Source organism: Podarcis bocagei, assembly GCF_964188305.1.
Source record: "Podarcis bocagei genome assembly, chromosome: 9".
Lineage (NCBI taxonomy): Eukaryota > Metazoa > Chordata > Lepidosauria > Squamata > Lacertidae > Podarcis > Podarcis bocagei.
The window spans coordinates 42118879-42136561 of NC_138134.1; the positions used below are offsets into that span (position 1 = coordinate 42118879).

General features: G+C 38.9%; 1 protein-coding gene across 3 annotated transcripts in view; it reads left to right on the forward strand.

Annotated features, from left to right (window-relative positions):
• Positions 1–17683, forward strand: part of TTC29 (tetratricopeptide repeat domain 29) — a 204516-nt gene that overhangs the window by 135253 nt on the left and 51580 nt on the right. For all 3 annotated transcript variants that reach the window (XM_081208438.1, XM_081208436.1, XM_081208437.1), the window contains exons 7-9: positions 1126–1338; positions 4701–4786; positions 16801–16892. In XM_081208438.1, coding sequence (XP_081064564.1) covers positions 1126–1338; positions 4701–4786; positions 16801–16892 — 391 coding nt within the window. The remainder of the gene's footprint in view (positions 1–1125; positions 1339–4700; positions 4787–16800; positions 16893–17683) is intronic.

Genomic DNA, 17683 nt, shown 5'->3' on the forward strand with positions numbered 1-17683 from the left:
GACAGTGTTAATCTCAAAAAGACTATATTTTACAAGCAAGATCAAAGGCAATGGAACAAACACCAAAAATTATATGCTCGATAACAGAATATAAATACTTCTTTTAAAAAATATTTCCCTGTTGTTAGCTGCAATTCTATAATGAAACTATAGATAGCAGGTTGAGTCATATGTTTCACTCCAACTAGTGAGTGCCTATGCATGTTGGAATGAGTTTACCCCTAGATACATGTGTGTTTCATCAAGCTAAGTTCAGTTCAGGGGCAGATGTGTGTGGATAGCCTTAAAGATTCTGACAAGATGTCAGAGCCTTGCATCCTGGAGAATCATGCGCACAAAAGCCCACTAAGCAGCTGGGTTGGCGCAATAGTGCAGTCTTTTCAAGAACAATAGCTTTAAAAGTATTTAAATTCATTAGTAAGTACTGGTGATTAATGATCTACTGTCGGCTTTTATTTCCAGTGAAGTCCAAATTAAGAGAAACACACAGATCAAGGTGTACCTGTATAGACAATCTTCTGAAGGCTGTATTTGTCTAGAAATCATTTTTATTTGCTTTGCAGACTGAAACTAATAACAAACAAAATAAACATGCAATTACTTTATATTGTATGCTGGTCCTAACTATTACTGCCAGGATATCTCTGTACAAAGAAATATGTAGTGCTCTATATTACAAGTAGCTGCATTCTGTGGGGGGCTACATTCTGAGGCACCACGAATGTCGGTGAAATTGTGTATAATTGAAACCTATTGAAAAAGCCTGCAAATGCCCCACCCCACTCTGCTCCCGTTCTTCCCTTTTAGTGATGCTTCAATGAATCTTTATGATGTTTCCGGTCACTTCCAGGTTTGGCGCATGTACATGGTCGCATGGATTTTGGACATGCGTAAATGGAGAGCTGCATGTCTGTTCTTCCAATATTGCTGTGGACACCCCCCAAATTTTTGTCTTTGAATTGGCATATCAAAATATTGTCCCTTTATCATAATGTTATTCTCAAATATTGTGCCTTTAATCAGTAAGTAATATCCTATTGGGAGTAGCTAATGATGAGAGTTCTTCAAGAATATTTTGTAAACTACGTAGATGCCTTATCATTATGACTGGCTTACATTCTTCAGGTCAGTTCCTGAAAGCCGCAGAACATTATGAAGCATTCTATCAACTGACAGTGGGACGGATATGGAAAGATGATACAGGCAAGACTCTCACTTCACTAGCCTGTGAGCATCTCTGGAGAATTTACACATTACTAGCAGACAAAATGCTAGGAAATAAAGAACACCAACAGGCCATCAGAACTCTAATAAAAGCACTTGAAATGGCAAAAGAAGGTGGGTAGAAAATAACACTCCTGCATTTCTCTCTTTAATGTGCAGGCCTGTTCTTTCCCAGGAGTAAAGTAAAAAACATCAAGTGTTTGGTGATTATTTTCTATGAAATTCAAGACAAATGCTATCAATATATTTCTAAATCTTGTTGTAAAACAGAAGTACCTACTTGCTGACAAGTAGGAATCCATTTATTTCTTGAAAGCTTTTAACACCAAAAATGCAGTCTCCTGAGAGTACTTTTGTAAAACAATGAGTCCATAATCGGAAGTAAGGTCACTGGCAGCACTGCTGGTTGCGGTTGTTCACTGATTATTCACTGTTACTTGGCTGGCATTGCTTATTGGACTGTCAGCTAATTATGAAAATAAAATCATTTGTTTGTATCAGAGCTGATAAGCTTTTTCACCTTAGTGAAAAGTGACTTTCTTAGTGACTAAGATAAAAGCTTGATTATTGGGGAAAGGGTTTTGTGCTTTCTGTGCTAAGGGTTTTAGGAAACTTGGAAAGTTTAGAGCACTTCTGTTTGTTTGTTTGTTTGTTTGTTTGTTTGTTTGTTTGTTTTAGGACCAACTCTATTTATTTATTTATTACATGCATTTATGGCTTGCCCTTCAGCAAGCAGTCCCAGCATAAGTTGCACGCAGCTAAATAAACAAATAAAGCCAGACAATGCTTATCAGTAAGCCAATAATTAAAACCAACTTAAATAGCAAACAAAGCCTGGGCAAAAGGATGTATCAAGATTTGCCCATTAGAAGAATTGTATTTCTAAGTCTCACATGCATGCATGCATACACTTTAAGTTACAGAATATCAAAATTATTAGAGTATTTCCTCAAGAGATAAGTTGATTTAGGTAGATACTATGTAGTCTTAACTTCCTTCATGCACAAACTCAGCCGCATGGGGACTGCTTTGCCGTGGTGCTCACTCTTGCTTATGCTGAAGTAGAGCAAAGCCTCTCCTCCTTCCAGAGGAGAGGAGTTGCGAGCGGGAGCCAGTTCCCATGTCAGCAGGGGGGGGGGGTGTTTGGCCCTCTGCGTCATTACCCAGCTGCTGCGCCGCGCCCGTCAGCCATTTCAAGCGGCAGTGGCAGCACCGTCCCCTCATTCTGCCACCAATTGGCACCAGCCTCTTGGTTTTTCACTTACCTCGTAGCAAATCGTCACAACTTTTCAGGTATTGGCGGTTAGGCATTGGAATATGTGTTGTGTGTTGGAGGGCAGGTTGTGGCCATCACCTACCTCTCCCCTTTTTGGGTATTCCGTTAAAGGAATCCAGCTGTCGTGGATCCTGTCTGATGCCCTGCTGGTGGCTAGGGCCATGGCACGACCCTCTGTGACGTCAGGGGAAGCTTCCAATTGTATTTGCATCAACAAGCTCCTCCCACTGGTTGTTAACCTTCGGATGACTCCCCGCTGAACAGGGTGGAGTCATATATAGATTGTTTGATCCAGTGCCTAAGCCAATACCACTCACATGCTGTAACCAATAAAGTTGTGGCCTTATTTAGTCCATTAACTAAAATACATGTCTCCTTGTGTCTTATTTATCCCTAAGCGGGTGGTTGCAAGTATCAAAGGTATGGCCATTTGCATAGGTCTTTCCCACTTGGTGAGCTCCCGTCTTTCGGTCCCAGCTCCTGCCCACCTAGCAGTTCGAAAGCACCCTTAAGTGCAAGTAGATAAATAGGTACCGCTTACTAGCGGGAAGGTAAACGGCGTTTCCGTGTGCTGCGCTGGTGCTGGCTCACCAGAGCAGCTTCGTCATGCTGGCCACGTGACCCGGAAGTGTCTCCGGACAGCGCTGGCCTCCGGCCTCTTAAGTGAGATGGGCGCACAACCCTAGAGTCGGACACGACTGGCCCGTATGGGCAGGGGTACCTTTACCTTTACCTTCCCACTTGGTTGGTCTGCCTTCCACTGAAGCAGGGTCTGCTCAGCCTGCTTCTAGTCTGCAGCCAAATATTGGAGATAGCATAAGTTGTGGAAACCCTTTGGTGATCAGCAATTGTACCATTTCAGCTGAAAAGATTCTGAGTGAAGAAGAGTGGGCTCCATACTGCACACATTGCCCCCAGCTTATGGATAAATACCTACTATCAAGAAGATATTGACTAATCAGGGTACTGCTCTGACTTTCACACCTCACCAGTACTTGGTATTCAAACTTTGGTTTTCTCCTTGACATGGGAGGAACTTTGCACTCAGTCTGTTTATGATTGCAGATTATTTTAAAGAAAACAGTGCTTCCCTTTTTTGTCAACCTTTGTCTAAATATTGTTCAGCATGCTTTTAACAAAAAGATTTATTCTGGAGATCATTGGTCTGAATGCTGATATTTCTTCCTTCTGCAGAAACATTCCTTAAGCCGCAAATCCTAACCCCCCCCCCCTCGTAGTTGTATAGTTATGAAGTTGTGTGTAATTTAAACATATTCATTTCAGAAGTGTGTAAATATTAGGGGCTATGCAATGAATCGTTGGTTTTGTGCAGGGGCTCAACAGTTAACTAGTAATTGTAAATTTCACGGGCATGTTTAAATGGCTACCTTTGTTGTAATATGCATGGAAGCAGCAGAGAGTATCCAATACTAGTTCTAGGCCCATTAAAATTAATGACCATTATTAACTTAGGCCCATTAATTTCAGTGGGTTTACTCTGAGAAGAACCTAATTGGATACAACCCAAAAACTTTATCCTTAATTGAACTACCACTTATATGTCTAGAATCAGGGCTGGCTCTAAAAACCTGAGATGCCCTGACCTTCCAATAGTTCTCCTACTTGCATATGGAGGAACCCTCTCTCCTGGATACACAGAGATTGATAAAGCAGCTCGCTCCCAGCTTCTGCTGGAGCACAGCTTGTATTCTCCTGACACTACAGTTCTACTTAACTACCTGGTCACTGCTCGCCATTGACTAAAACAGGAGAGGGCTGCTTTGTTATGGTATTGCTTGCTGATAACTTACATCTACAGAAAATGTAGTGTGGCGGGACAGTAGCATTCATGTAACCTCCCAGCAGCTGAGTTGCTGCTACTGCTTCCCAGAAGAAGGAGGCAGTGGGGAGGTCCATGCAGTGTGAACCCACTGGCAGGAGCACCATGCCATCCTCCCCTCTGCCTCTTCCCCCTCTCCTGGTAAGCAGCATCTTCTCAGGATGTCAAGTGAGCACCACCATCCCACCACAACTGGTGTTCACAACTGATCTACAGGTTGAGAAGATAAGTAATAATAAACTATTAATGTAAAAACATGATATTTAGAAATGCATATCAAGTACCAGGCATCGCATTAGTTTTTAAGCTTTCTGATGATAAATCTTAATGATAATTATTGCCTTGATACCTCTTATTTAGCGGGGGACAAAAAGATGGAAGGAGAAGCTGCCTATTGTTTGGGTCTAGCATATCATACAGTTGGAGAAGAAAAGACAGCAATAGAAGTAAGTTTTTTAAAGAGTTGGTTCATTACCTAATATACATTATTGAACTTACTATTTAAGCTATCATATCTGTGGTGGGTTTGGTTTATATATTGTTCTCTTAATGGATTGAATTCTGAAAAGAGATAAAACTATTAGCTCGGTAACTTAATTCTATGTCAATTCTTAGTTTTTAGACAGCTCGTTTTATATACAGACAACCTAAGATAATTAAATACAAGCACAGGAACTGGTTTCTAAGAATGATTGAAGCAATTCTCAATTGTATTTTTTTCCTCTGTTGTTTCAAAATAATAGTACTGCAAAAGACTCATTAAGTGAAACCCTGAATTTTCAGATATACCTTATAGCAGCTTATAAACTTTCCTTCCTGCTGTTTTAATACAGTTTTCCTGATGGCCATAAAGCTGAATTAGGATAAATAAATGAAACAGAAACAGATAGAGCTAAAAATCTATTTGGGCATTTTCCCCAGCTATCAAACATACTTTTTCAAAACAGAAGCAGGATTTCCCACATTGTTAGGGTCAAAATCAAACTTGAGAAGCTTTGGTGAACCCAAAAGAACATTGCTGTTGCTTAAAGGTTACCATAGCCTAGTTTTTCACTTCATGGGATTAGCAGTTTGACACTCCTTTTTCAGTAGAATATATTGAACATACAAACTTTGATTAAAATAGCTAGTATTTCTAGTTAGAATACTTTTTCCTGTAAACAGTTATAATACAGAGGAAGTTAAAGTCAAAGTTAGTCCCCATTATAATTATTATTATTATTATTATTTGTCATGTCATACATGTTATATATGTAATACTAAATGTGGTATACCATTTAATTATAATATCCCGACAGAAGAAATTTACAGAATCGTAAAAATAAAGCGCAATGCTTACTAAGAAAAAGTGCACAGTGAGGAATGAAAAATGTTTTATAGAAGCCTCTAATCCTCAACAGTGATCAATATATATACAGTGGTAAAATATCTGCTGTTTTCAATTCCATTGAGCACATGTGAGCTTTACTATCCAATTAGAAATCATTGGCTTAAAATTTACGCTTCTGTTCTCAGTTTAATGGTCCCTTTATCCAAGGGGAGCTCAGATGCTTACAGAGATGAAATCATTGCATTCTGCTCCCAGAGGACTACTGGTTATCATTACTTGTAACATGCAGACAATACTGCTGGAAGCCAGTTTGCCACATGGTAATGTGTAGTTCATCACCAGCTTCTGTAGCATGCTAAAAGGGTCTTGCCACACAGCATGGGACTATTCAGGTATACACTCAGGGGTCTCAACAGTTATTTTCCTGCTTTGCATCAGAGTTTTCATCTTCTTTATCCCTTTGTTCTGTGGGCCACCTCAAGCAGACTCCTTCTGGGAGAATCTAAAAGGCACAGCTTTTTTCAGATGCTGTTGCCTCCAATTGCTGCCTGTCGTCGGTTCCTTTTGCCATTTTGCTATTACTCTCCTTCCACAATGCAAACAGCACAGAAAACAAAGGTTCGAGGTAATCCACCTGAAACACGAGTTTTAAAAGGTGACACTATTAGATTGCCTGATTTAAGTACAATTATGTGCCCACCTTGTCTAAAGATTGGAACTGGATTTTCTCCCTTGAGGTGCTTAATGATTGAATGATATGTATTCATTACAGCAAAACTGACTTTAAGTGGATACTTTAACAAATGCAATTTAAGCCATCTCTGTCACAGGAGGGGGTGTGCCTCTGAATAATAGTTGCCAGGGAACACAAGTAGGAAGAGCGCTGTTGCTCTTGTGTTATGCATCTGGCTTGCCACTGTGATAACTGGATGCCAGACTATATAAGCTTTCGGTGCGATCCAACAGGTATCTTCCTCTGTTCGTCTCCTGTTTCCGCTGCTTGTCTGGAACCTCGAGAACAAGGAAGTGGTTAAACACTGGTCAGGCCACAGCACATGGGTGATGGGCTACAGTCACCTTCATCAAAACCTGTTGTCCATTAAGCACATATATTAAAGCATACTTTACTCAAATATGAATAGAAATAGGCTTGTGTGTTTGGAGCAAGTTGAAATATAGGGCCTAATGGCATTTAGGAATGACTGGAATTCGAAAAGATTATAGTCTCTTTCTTCGTCACAAGAGGGTAGTGGATCCTGGTGTTCTGAGGTCTGCCTCCCCAGCTGGTTGGCACTAGGTGAATTTGTATTAGAAGTGGGTTTCAGAGACAGGGGTCTATAATGCACTAGGAAAATATGATCAGCTATCAGCCCTGCAGCCAGGATAGCCGCTTGGGTACACGTCAGGAATAATGCACTCTATGCCTTGGAAGATGACTCAAAAACTTCAGCTAATGCAGAATGTGGCAGTTTATCTGGTAACAGTGTGGCTCAATTCATATATTTTGTGGAGCACAGATACCCCATATGGCTCCCCCCTTAATACTTAAGATTTTCTGCTCTTAAATCTACAAACTCCTCTTCCTTACATGCACTTCTCACTTTATACTACATTTCCTTTTGACCACAGAAAGTCCAAAGGGAACAGATATTTGTCACCAGAGCTGGCCTTATTCTGTTGCTCTTGCTGGGGTTGTCCCCCTAGCTGTTTATCACCAAGGTGGCTGTTGTAAGTTGGCATTAAAACGGTAATCAGTAAAGTTCAAGCTTGTTCTCATTTGTGCCACTTTCTCTCCACCCTCCCCATGCTGATTTCAGTTAATCACTAGCACACATTAGAAATGATTCTCCTGAGAGAGGCATGCATTGAAAGAATGAAGATGGCCACTCTTTTACAACTCTGACATCCCTGATTGTCTACTGTACTGTACCACCAAAGTTGCTTCTGACAGAAGCTAAACTCATTTGCATGCTTTAAAATACTTTGGTTAGACACGGGTGACACTGTGGGTTAAACCACAGAACCTAGGACTTGCCGATCAGAAGGTCGACGGTTCGAATCCCCGCAACGGGGTGAGATCCCGTTGCTCGGTCCCTGCTCCTGCCAACCTAGCAGTTCGAAAGTGCAAGTAGATAAATAGGTACCGCTCTGGCGGAAAGGTAAACGGCGTTTCTGTGCGCTGCTCTGGTTCTCCAGAAGCGGCTTAGTCATGCTGGCCACATAACCCAGAAGCATAACTCTGCCGCAACCCCAGAGTCGGTCACGACTGGACCTAATGGTCAGGGGTCCCTTTACCTTTTTATGACGCAATTATAATATGAATTTTGTTAGAATGACCTGCAGTTGTCTGATGCCATGTGGATGGTTGCACCTGGTAACAAGGAGCTTTGTAAAACATGTAGTAGATGTACACCTTAGATGAACAAAGTGTTTTTTGCATTGCTAGCAAGTCATTCAGAAAACTGACTTGACTCTCTGACTTGACATTCATTATGTGTGGCTTTGAAGGTAGAGTATTGTTCCTTTCAGTTGCATCAGACAAATAAAGATAGCTGCATATGTAAGCAGGTGATCTGAAAAGCTGTATCTGTTGAATTTCTGCCTTGTAATATTTATTTACCACTGCATTCCAAATGAGCTAGTTGTACAATTAAAATTCATACACAGGCTGATTCAAGCAATCCTCTTGTTCTCCCTGCCTCACCTGCCCATCTAGGTCCACTTGTGTACATCCTGTGATTATAAAACAAGCTATAGATGCTATGCAACTTCCTTTTTAAACGGTTCACAGCCCATGACTACCAAAAAGACCTTTATTTATTAGGAGGAAAACGTGGGCTTTTGGGATCCTTCACTGCTGATATTGGGTTTGTTATGGTATGACAATGTTTTTAGTTTTTCAGTTTTAGGTGTTTTAAGTAGTGTAAATGGTAGTATTTTTATACTGTTGTGTACTGCCCTCAGCCCCTGTGGGAGCAAGGACAGTATATAAACATTAATAAGATAGTTTACTATATTATTAACCCTCTCCTTGCTTTCCATTATAGATATGCTAGCTTTCTCTTGCTTTGCCCTTCCGTCCTGCCAAATTAATTGCCTTAAAAAGCCTTACTAGGGGAGGGAGGAATCAAGTGCTAGAGGGCTACCAGTAGCTTCAAATTATGCACAGGAATTTACTATCTGTTTCCACTGCCAACTTTCTCTTGATCTCTATCCGCAGCTCTATCCTGCCCTATGACATACATGTTTTTTCCACCCTGCATGGCTGTTCTTCATGTAGAGAAAATATAATACATGATATAGAACCAACTTAAATATAGCAATTTGCCATTGCCCTGCCTACACAAAGTAGGGTTATGAGAGAGAGCCAGGATACCATGTTAGGAGTGGAAAAACACAGCTAGCTTTACTTTCCTACTTGCAATCTCTAGCCTCCTTGCACAGTGTCACCTACTGGCCTTGTGCTTATACAGCTAACATCACAATAGAGTGACCCAGCTGATTGAGGAGGGTCAGATAACTCTCTCCCTCTTCTGCTGATCTACATACTTTCCATGCTAACCATGGAGGAAGGAAAGTCATTTCCTCCATGACTAGTGTGAAAATGCTAGCCGCTTAACAGGATTGTAGAAAAAATGCAGGCTAGTAACTTTTGTTGGCTTATTTACATGGCTGATATATAATGTGTACCAATGTAAAATTAAATAGATTTGTTTCATATTCTCACTTCGCTTGCAAACACTTTGTCAGTGACTTTTAAAAGCAGATAAATATAAATCATTTAATAAAATTTTGGAAATAATTGAGCTCAAATTATGTTTATGTTCAAAAAGTGGGAGTGTTTCCTCATTCTATTCTGCTGGAGTTCATCTGATCTCAACTTTTAAATATGTATAAATTTTACTTATTAATTATAGTTGGGCATCCCTTTCACAATAAAACCGGAAGTATTAGTTAAGCCTGCTCATTCTGTCAATTTATTTTAAACAGACATGTATTTCATAATTTCAGTTCTAATCAGAAATGTTGATAGTAAACAGTAAAATAAATAAACCGGCCATTCCATACTGTGAATGTAGTAATATCAATATTTAAACTACTATTGTCTGAAATCTTTTTATGATTGCATGTAGCAATACAGTAATGCTACTGCTCTCCACTGTTTTATACACTATGATATCAGCTACTAAACATCATAAAAGTATTGTATTTTATCATTTAAATGTGCCCAAGATTTCAGTTTTTATTTGCATGTAAAGGTCTAATTTTTTATTCAGTCAATAGTACAGTGAATTTCTTGCAATTCTGTGGACTTAACCTTTGCAAATGCAAGCTTTTATTGATTGAGAACTTTTCCTTCAACGTCAGTAGTTTTGAAAAAAGAAAGTGATTATCCAAATCATGTGTTTTTTTACTTAGAAATGCTTCTGCCTGTATTGTTTTATTCCCTTATCTTAGGGGAAAACTGGTATATTATTATTTTATGGATATTCACTGCTGGAAATGACAACATTAATTTCAGAGTATTGAAGTCAATCAGCAAATATCTGTGAAACCTTCAATTGCTGATTGGCTTCAGTAGTCCAAAGCTTATGTTTATATTCCCACCAATTAAAGCACACACCATGGTATCAACAAAGCAACATCACCCTGACAGCAAGGTATATAAGTGTAGGCATATTAGTTTGATAAAAGCAATTCAGACATCAGGATCACAGTGCTGCTGTACAAGAGCATGCATTTTTACTTACCCGAATCTTCAGGCACCTTGCATCTAGCTCATTGTTTTCTTCACTGTCTTTGAAGAATCTCCCCCTTTCAGAAATCCTCTCCATCTGCTGGTGTGTGTGTCTTGGTGGCCCTTATGTTGCCCATCATATTGAAGAATCCTCAAGGTGAAGGATGGTAGCCTCATCCCTGCTTCCGTCTCTGCACTGTTTTCAGGCTTGTCACTGCTCAGTACTCAGCGCCACACTGGCTTGTTTTGTCAATAACCATTTATTTGTTGCTGGAGTAGTAGCAACCATTACATCTGACCTCCCTGTTTCATCAATTATGGATAGATTATTGGATGTGAACATCTGCAAAAGCTTGCTGCTGAATTCACCTCCTGGCTGGGATTAGATAAAGTATTAAACTGTTGTTTATTGTCAGGCCAAAACTCTACTGGGAAGCCAGGGAATTCCAAGACCAGCAGATTCCCCATCAGCAAGCACCAAAAACTGTTTACTGTTGCCACTGTTTCCCATAAGATCTTAGCATTTATTATTTACACTTATTACTAGTTGTTATAACATACTTGATAAAAGCTCTTGGCAGGCCTAGCATTTTGAGCCATTGTCACAGCTGTCAGGACAGAAAGCATACATAAATTGCTTTTGCCTCTTATATCACCTCTGCAGGATAACAGACGAAGCCTCTTCAGACTGTCACAGCATTTGTACTTAAATATTCACCACATTTGCTGGCTGAAAATATTAGGTTCCGGTTTCTAAGGGGGAAATTATGCTAAGCTTTAATTTTGTTTAAAGAAATGAAGCCCATGTTATTCAAGATTTGAATTTAAGTAGATTCTGAGCTATCCATATTAATCTAATGTACAAAGTTACTGGAATTTGTAAGTAATTACTGCAAAGATAAATACTGTATATGTTGTTGAAATAGCTTAGATTTTATCAGTATTAATGTACATGCTGATACATAAAAATAATCAGAGAATCAGTGCAGTAAAGGCGATAAAAGAAACAAAAAATATAGTTCAGAAGTGCCCGTAGTTCATTTTAGGTGCCATATTATGTAGCCTATTCATTTCTGCTACTTATTGAAGAAAGTTATAGCCAGTTATGACAATAAGAATAGATGTAGACATGATGACTGAAGAACATGATAAACACAATATCCATGTTCACGTGTCCTGCTAAGAGCATAGTACAATGTACACAAGCAGGAATGAGCCAAAGCAAACTTTCCACCTTCTCTTCTCCTCCTATATAGCTAGGAGAAGGAGTTTGGAAGCTTTTGATTCTATATTTGGTTAGCCACAGCTTGATCTGATACTAAAATTATCTAGCAAGTGTTTTGAAGCACCCCTAAAGATATCCAGCTTTTGCCATGATAGCCAGCACCTCAAAAAGAAGTTTCAGTTTTGACCTGGAGAAGCTTCAAGGCAGACTCCATTACAGAAAGCCAAGCTTGCTCCAAACAAGGTGAGCTGCAAGAGAGACGGTAAATTCACTGTCGCCTTACACAGTAACCTCTGCCATTCCTCCCTCATCATTTGTAAATTTGGAACCAAGCAAAAGAGCATCAGGCTCATAGGAGCGTTAAACCAAGATGTGGCCACCCAAATATTACGCCTTCCTCCCCACAACCCTCACATTTACTAATCAAGAAGTTTCAATAGCCTGAGGGCCTCTTGCCAGAAGTGCCCCAAAGATGTTAATTTCTTTTTCCCATTTTACCTGGACAGCAGAATCTAGAAACAATTTTGCAAACATGTATTTAGACAAACTCTTCCTGGCTGACATCATTTTGCTTTTTACACCCATTCACTGTCATCTTTGGTAATTTTCTAGCCTAACTCAAGCATAAGAGGTGGTGCCTTTCACCATAATATCTAGGAATCTTACAAAAACCAAGGAAACCTCACCCCTCTGCCTAGAATCTTTCCTGTGGATTCCCCCCTCTATTCCTTTTGTTGCTGAAGGGGTGCTCTGACTTCCAGCACACCAAAACCCAGCATCACAGTACAAGGACAGGTATTAACACCACTTCCTCTCCAGCAAGCCCATCAGCTGGCCAGACCCTATCTCTGCCCTTCCACTACCTTGTGCTTTCAAGCCCCATCATTTCTCTTTTTTTTCTTTGAGAGATTTCCTGTCTTTATTCCCCTTGCCATGCCCCAAACTCTTCCAATTGCTATATTAGAATTCTTCCCCTAAAATATTTCCCAGACTCCCACAAAATCACTACCCAAACATTCCTTATTCCCAGACAACCTCCCCATCCCTTTCTATAAAGAAGCAATGCAACTCAGCAACCAATTTTTGCCTTCTGGTACCACTTCACCCCCATCAGTGAAATCTACTTCCTCTCATTCATTTCATCCTCAATTTTCCTGGAAAAATTCTGGTTTTCCTACGGAATGCTTGTAAGTATAACTCTTGAATTGGCTTTTAGTTTCCTAATATCAAACTAATATTAGTGTACTTCGTAACATAAAAGTTTATTCTTGTATTATTACATAATTCTGTGAAAATTGGAGGGAGAATGAATGTGGAGAACAAATCAAATATTCTAATATTTGAAAGCGGAAAGATACATTATTGTGCATTGGTAGATATACAATTGTGTGAAATGTCAGCACTGGGTATATCTAGGTATTCAACATAGTAGTATATTTTATATATCTACAGATACTTGACAGTGGCGGGAAATGTTGCCTGGAGTAATGTCTATAAAGTACCCAGTAACAAGAAGTTTGAAATGCAATAGATGAGGGGCTTGCAATGTTATGTTGAGGAATGAAAGCAATTGAATGAGAAAGATGGAAATGATGTTTTAGGGTAACCAAAATAATTGTAGTAGTCATGAAGACTTCAGCAAGAGATACTTTGAAGCAGAAGACAAATAGTACATTAGAAAAAAATATGTAGTTGAGCTTGGCAGATTTGTACACGGGCTCTTATAAAATACACTAGAATGGTCAAGGATGATGAAGACAGATTTATGGATAGTGGTAAGGAAGAGTGTTTCCCTTCTCTGCTGTAAGACAATGCCCACAGCTCAAATGTTGGGCTGAAGCTGACCTCCATCTTGAAGTCTGACCTTTGGAAATACATATTTAATGCTAAGACAACATAAATATAATTTAAGCCTACTGCTGGGTTTGAGTATTCCAAACATTTCTTCTAAAACAGATTATTTCAGACCTCATTTTATACCACTCCTGTCTGTACATCGGGAGTTGTTTTTTTTTACTTTGTTTTATTTCATTCAGCTGGAATGCTCTGTTTCAACATTTGCTGTGACTTCTTGATACTGCTAACATATTTCCACTCTAGAATTGCTTTTGCTACAGGCAGTGGTTTATGCCTATGCATTGGAATGTGTATTTCTATCCAACATACCATTATTGAGCCTTGTGAAACATAGCTTCTCTATGCCAGGATAGGGGGGAATAGACAAATGTGGAATGTGCCCACATTTTCATCATTATATAATGTTTATTATATAATAATGTATATATGTATAAATATTATACATACTATATATGTTTATTTTAAAGGCATTGTACAAACCTAGAGAAATGCTTGTTACCCAGAGTTGAAATTAGTAGTATTTGTAATATGTATTGTTTGCTAAGACAATTAAGGTTAAAAGCTAAATTCTGAAATAAATTAAATTCATTTTTAATACATAAGATTAGATCCAGACATTGGTCATACTTGGAGATGATTCACTGAAATCAGTAGGACTTAGATTAGAGTCTTCTCTAAATATGACTGGCTCTTGATCCAAGCCACACTCCTTTACAGTGTTAAGGAAGAAACTTTTCAGAATGTTAGGATTGGCTTTATCTATATTTTAGCATTATCCATTTTCCTTCTGATGCCCTGCATTATCCATAGGTCCAATCCACACTACCTATAGGGCACAGGGAAGAAATCTCCTATATGTAAAGAACGAGAAAGATGCTGCTACCTATTTAGAAGTGTTTTATTGAATATAATATAGATATTCCAAAAAGAGGAACAGGATTCTAACATGGCCACACTTAAGCTGTTTGGTGGATAGCAAGGAAGCAAGGTTGTGGCAGTTGAATACAAAAGTGGCAGAAATTTCATTATGAACCACATTATGAACTGTGAAAGACTTCAAGAAAACAGAGAATTTGTTCAATAAACTGCTTCTAGAGTTATGTGATGCTCTGGTCACAGAAGTTAGATCTTTACCTCTACTTTATCCAACACTTTATTCAATACTTTAGACATGACCACATCCCCTTACAAGCTTCCTAGTGTAGTATTACAGTCTTTTAAATAGTAGATAGGTAGCCGTGTTGGTCTGCCATAGTCAAAATAAAAAAATTCCTTCCAGTACCACCTTAAAGACCAACTAAGTTAGTTCTTGGTATGAGCTTTCGTGTGCATGCACACTTCTTCAGATACACTGAAACAGAAGTTGCCAGATCCTTCTATATAGTGAGAAGGTGGGGTGGGGTGTTACTCAGAAGGGTGGTGGGAATGGGAGGTAGGCAGATAGCTGAGAGAGCCTGTTGACGACTCTTAACGACTGTAATAGGTCTTACAGGAAAAGGCAAGGGGTGAGAAGGTGAGAAATAGTTTAGTCATGTATAGTGAGATAAGAATCCAATGTCTTTGTTCAGCCCAGGTCTTTCCATGGTTTTAAGTTTGGTAATGAGTTGTAATTCAGCAGCTTCTCTTTCCAGTCTATTTCTGAAATTCCTTTGTAGTAAAACAGCTACTTTGAGATCTTGTATAGAATGTCCTGGGAGATTGAAGTGTTCTCCTACTGGTTTCTCTGTTTTGTGATTCTTGATGTCAGATTTATGTCCGTTTATTCTTTGGCGTAAGGTTTGGCCTGTTTGTCCAATATAGAGAGCTGAAGGACACTGTTGGCATTTGATGGCATACACAATGTTAGACGATGAGCAATTAAATAGTCCCGAGATGGGACATTACAACTCAAACCATGGAAAGACCTGGGCTGAACAAAGACATTGGATTCTTATCTCACTATACATGACTAAACCATTTCTCACCTTCTCACCCCTTGCCTTTTCCTGTAAGACCTATTACAGTCGTTAAGAGTCGTCAACAGGCTCTCTCAGCTATCTGCCTACCTCCCATTCCCACCACCCTTCTGAGTAACACCCCTCCCCACCTTCTCACTATATAGAAGGATCTGGCAACTTCTGTTTCAGTGTATCTGAAGAAGTGTGCATGCACACGAAAGCTCATACCAAGAACTAACTTAGTTGGTCTTTAAGGTGCTACAGGAAGGAATTTTTTTATTTAGTCTTTTAAATAGTAGCTGCTGACACATTCCAGGCTGTCAGCACTGCAAAGGTGAAGTATTCTAGCTCACATGGATGAGATCCACTTTAGCCAACCCTTAGAAAAGATTGCCCTATGATGTGTACTAGTCAAGGTTCATTTGGACTGGGCTGCATGTGCTCCACTTAAGGTACATCTGAACATCAGTAAAGCCTTATGGTTTGCATAGATTTGTCCAGCATGGTTTGCATAGATTTCCTGTTCACTTCCCATCCCCCCATTAAACCTCGTAAATGACATTCACTAATCTTTTCTTGAAAATGTGCAAAAAGGATTTCCATAGATAGTCTTTGGAGAGTTCTTGTGTCCTCATGTGTGTAATAGATTGGGTCAAGGTACTAAGAGGGAGGGAGGAAAGAATGAGATTTCATTATATATACATGCTTTCCTGCGACTCATTGAAAAAATTGGAAAAGAAATTATGCAATACAGATTATGTGAGTGTTTAAATTAAATTAAGTTCATATGTTTCACTGTGGCAGCTGTAATCCTTTGTTTACAGAAGAGGTCACATTAATAGACTAATTCTAAATGAATATTAACAAATCACTTTTGTGCAAAGATTATTAGAAGCACATACAATAAATTTGTATACAACACTTGTTTTCAAGTTTACCCTTTTAAATTCTATACAATCTATTATAACGGATTCCTCTGGACTATTATAAACCAAACAAATGCATAGTAACTATTACAAGAAGATTGTGCATTTGAATGATTGATGCCAAATCTGGGTACAACTAATGGAATTTAAGGATGTTATCTCATAATTGCCAAGCATGTATGCACAACTGGTAAATTGTATAAATTGCTTTGTTAACTGAAATTCATGTATTTAGCTTCTTATTAGGCTAGAACAGTGATACGTTTTCATTAAATCAGACAGTTTGTGTGTATGCGTAATGTTTACAGAGATGTGAAACAATTATACAAAAATCCCTTATGCAAATGCTTTCACATAAATGCTGTCCATTTTTGTCCCGCAATGTGGACAAAAGGTTTCAAAGCATAAATTGCTAATAGTGTTTATATCTTCTTTTTTGTCTTATAGAAGCTAAATACTTATCTGGAAATATCCAAACTACTGGGAGATTTCGCTGGTTTAGGGAGAGCATATCAAGCTATAGCTCAGGTCCTGGTAAGGTAGGTTAGTGCCTCCTTGTCTTACTGTCACTGTAAATTCATTCAGCTGTGAAAAACTTAAATTGTTGGATGTCTGTTGCTTCCCATTACTGACTGCTTAAATTTTAAGCAATGGCCTGCTTTTCCACATATGGCTTTTCAGTTCAGAGTTACTTAAATTAAGATACCTTATCAGGCATCAAAGCATTTCTTTGTGCACGATAATCTTACTTGAGGGTATTAAACAGGATTGGAAGTTGCGTTGTTTATTTTTGCCTTTCAGAAAGGGTAAGGCACGGCTGAAAAACAAACATCCTGTCATATCTTACAGGCTAAAAAGCAGAAAGCACAGAAAATTATAACATGCTTCAATAGGCATGCCACAGTGTAACCTTTCCAGAATTCTTCTTTAGAAGTTTTTATTTATTTATCTAGATCTGCCTCACTTTTTCCAGCTTTTAGAACATGAGCAAAATTTCTAGTAAATACAATTCAATTTCTATCATCTCAAATTATTATTATATGCCATGAAAGTGTGGATTATGGGGGGAAATTGAAACACCTGGAACTTAGTGGGAATCATTGATACAAACTAATGTTTTTGTCAGTAAATCCTGTGCAGTCATCCCAGCACAGAGTTGAACATATTCTCTAACATGCTTACAGAGGTCATGTATGCACAGAAGTCCCCATTTGTTTCCGTAAAAAAAAACTACAGATTCAAAGCAACACATGGGGAGATCAGCTCCCTCCATTAAAATGCATGGAGATGATTTTGGTTGTGAAGAACTAAGTGTATGTATTGGAGCTCC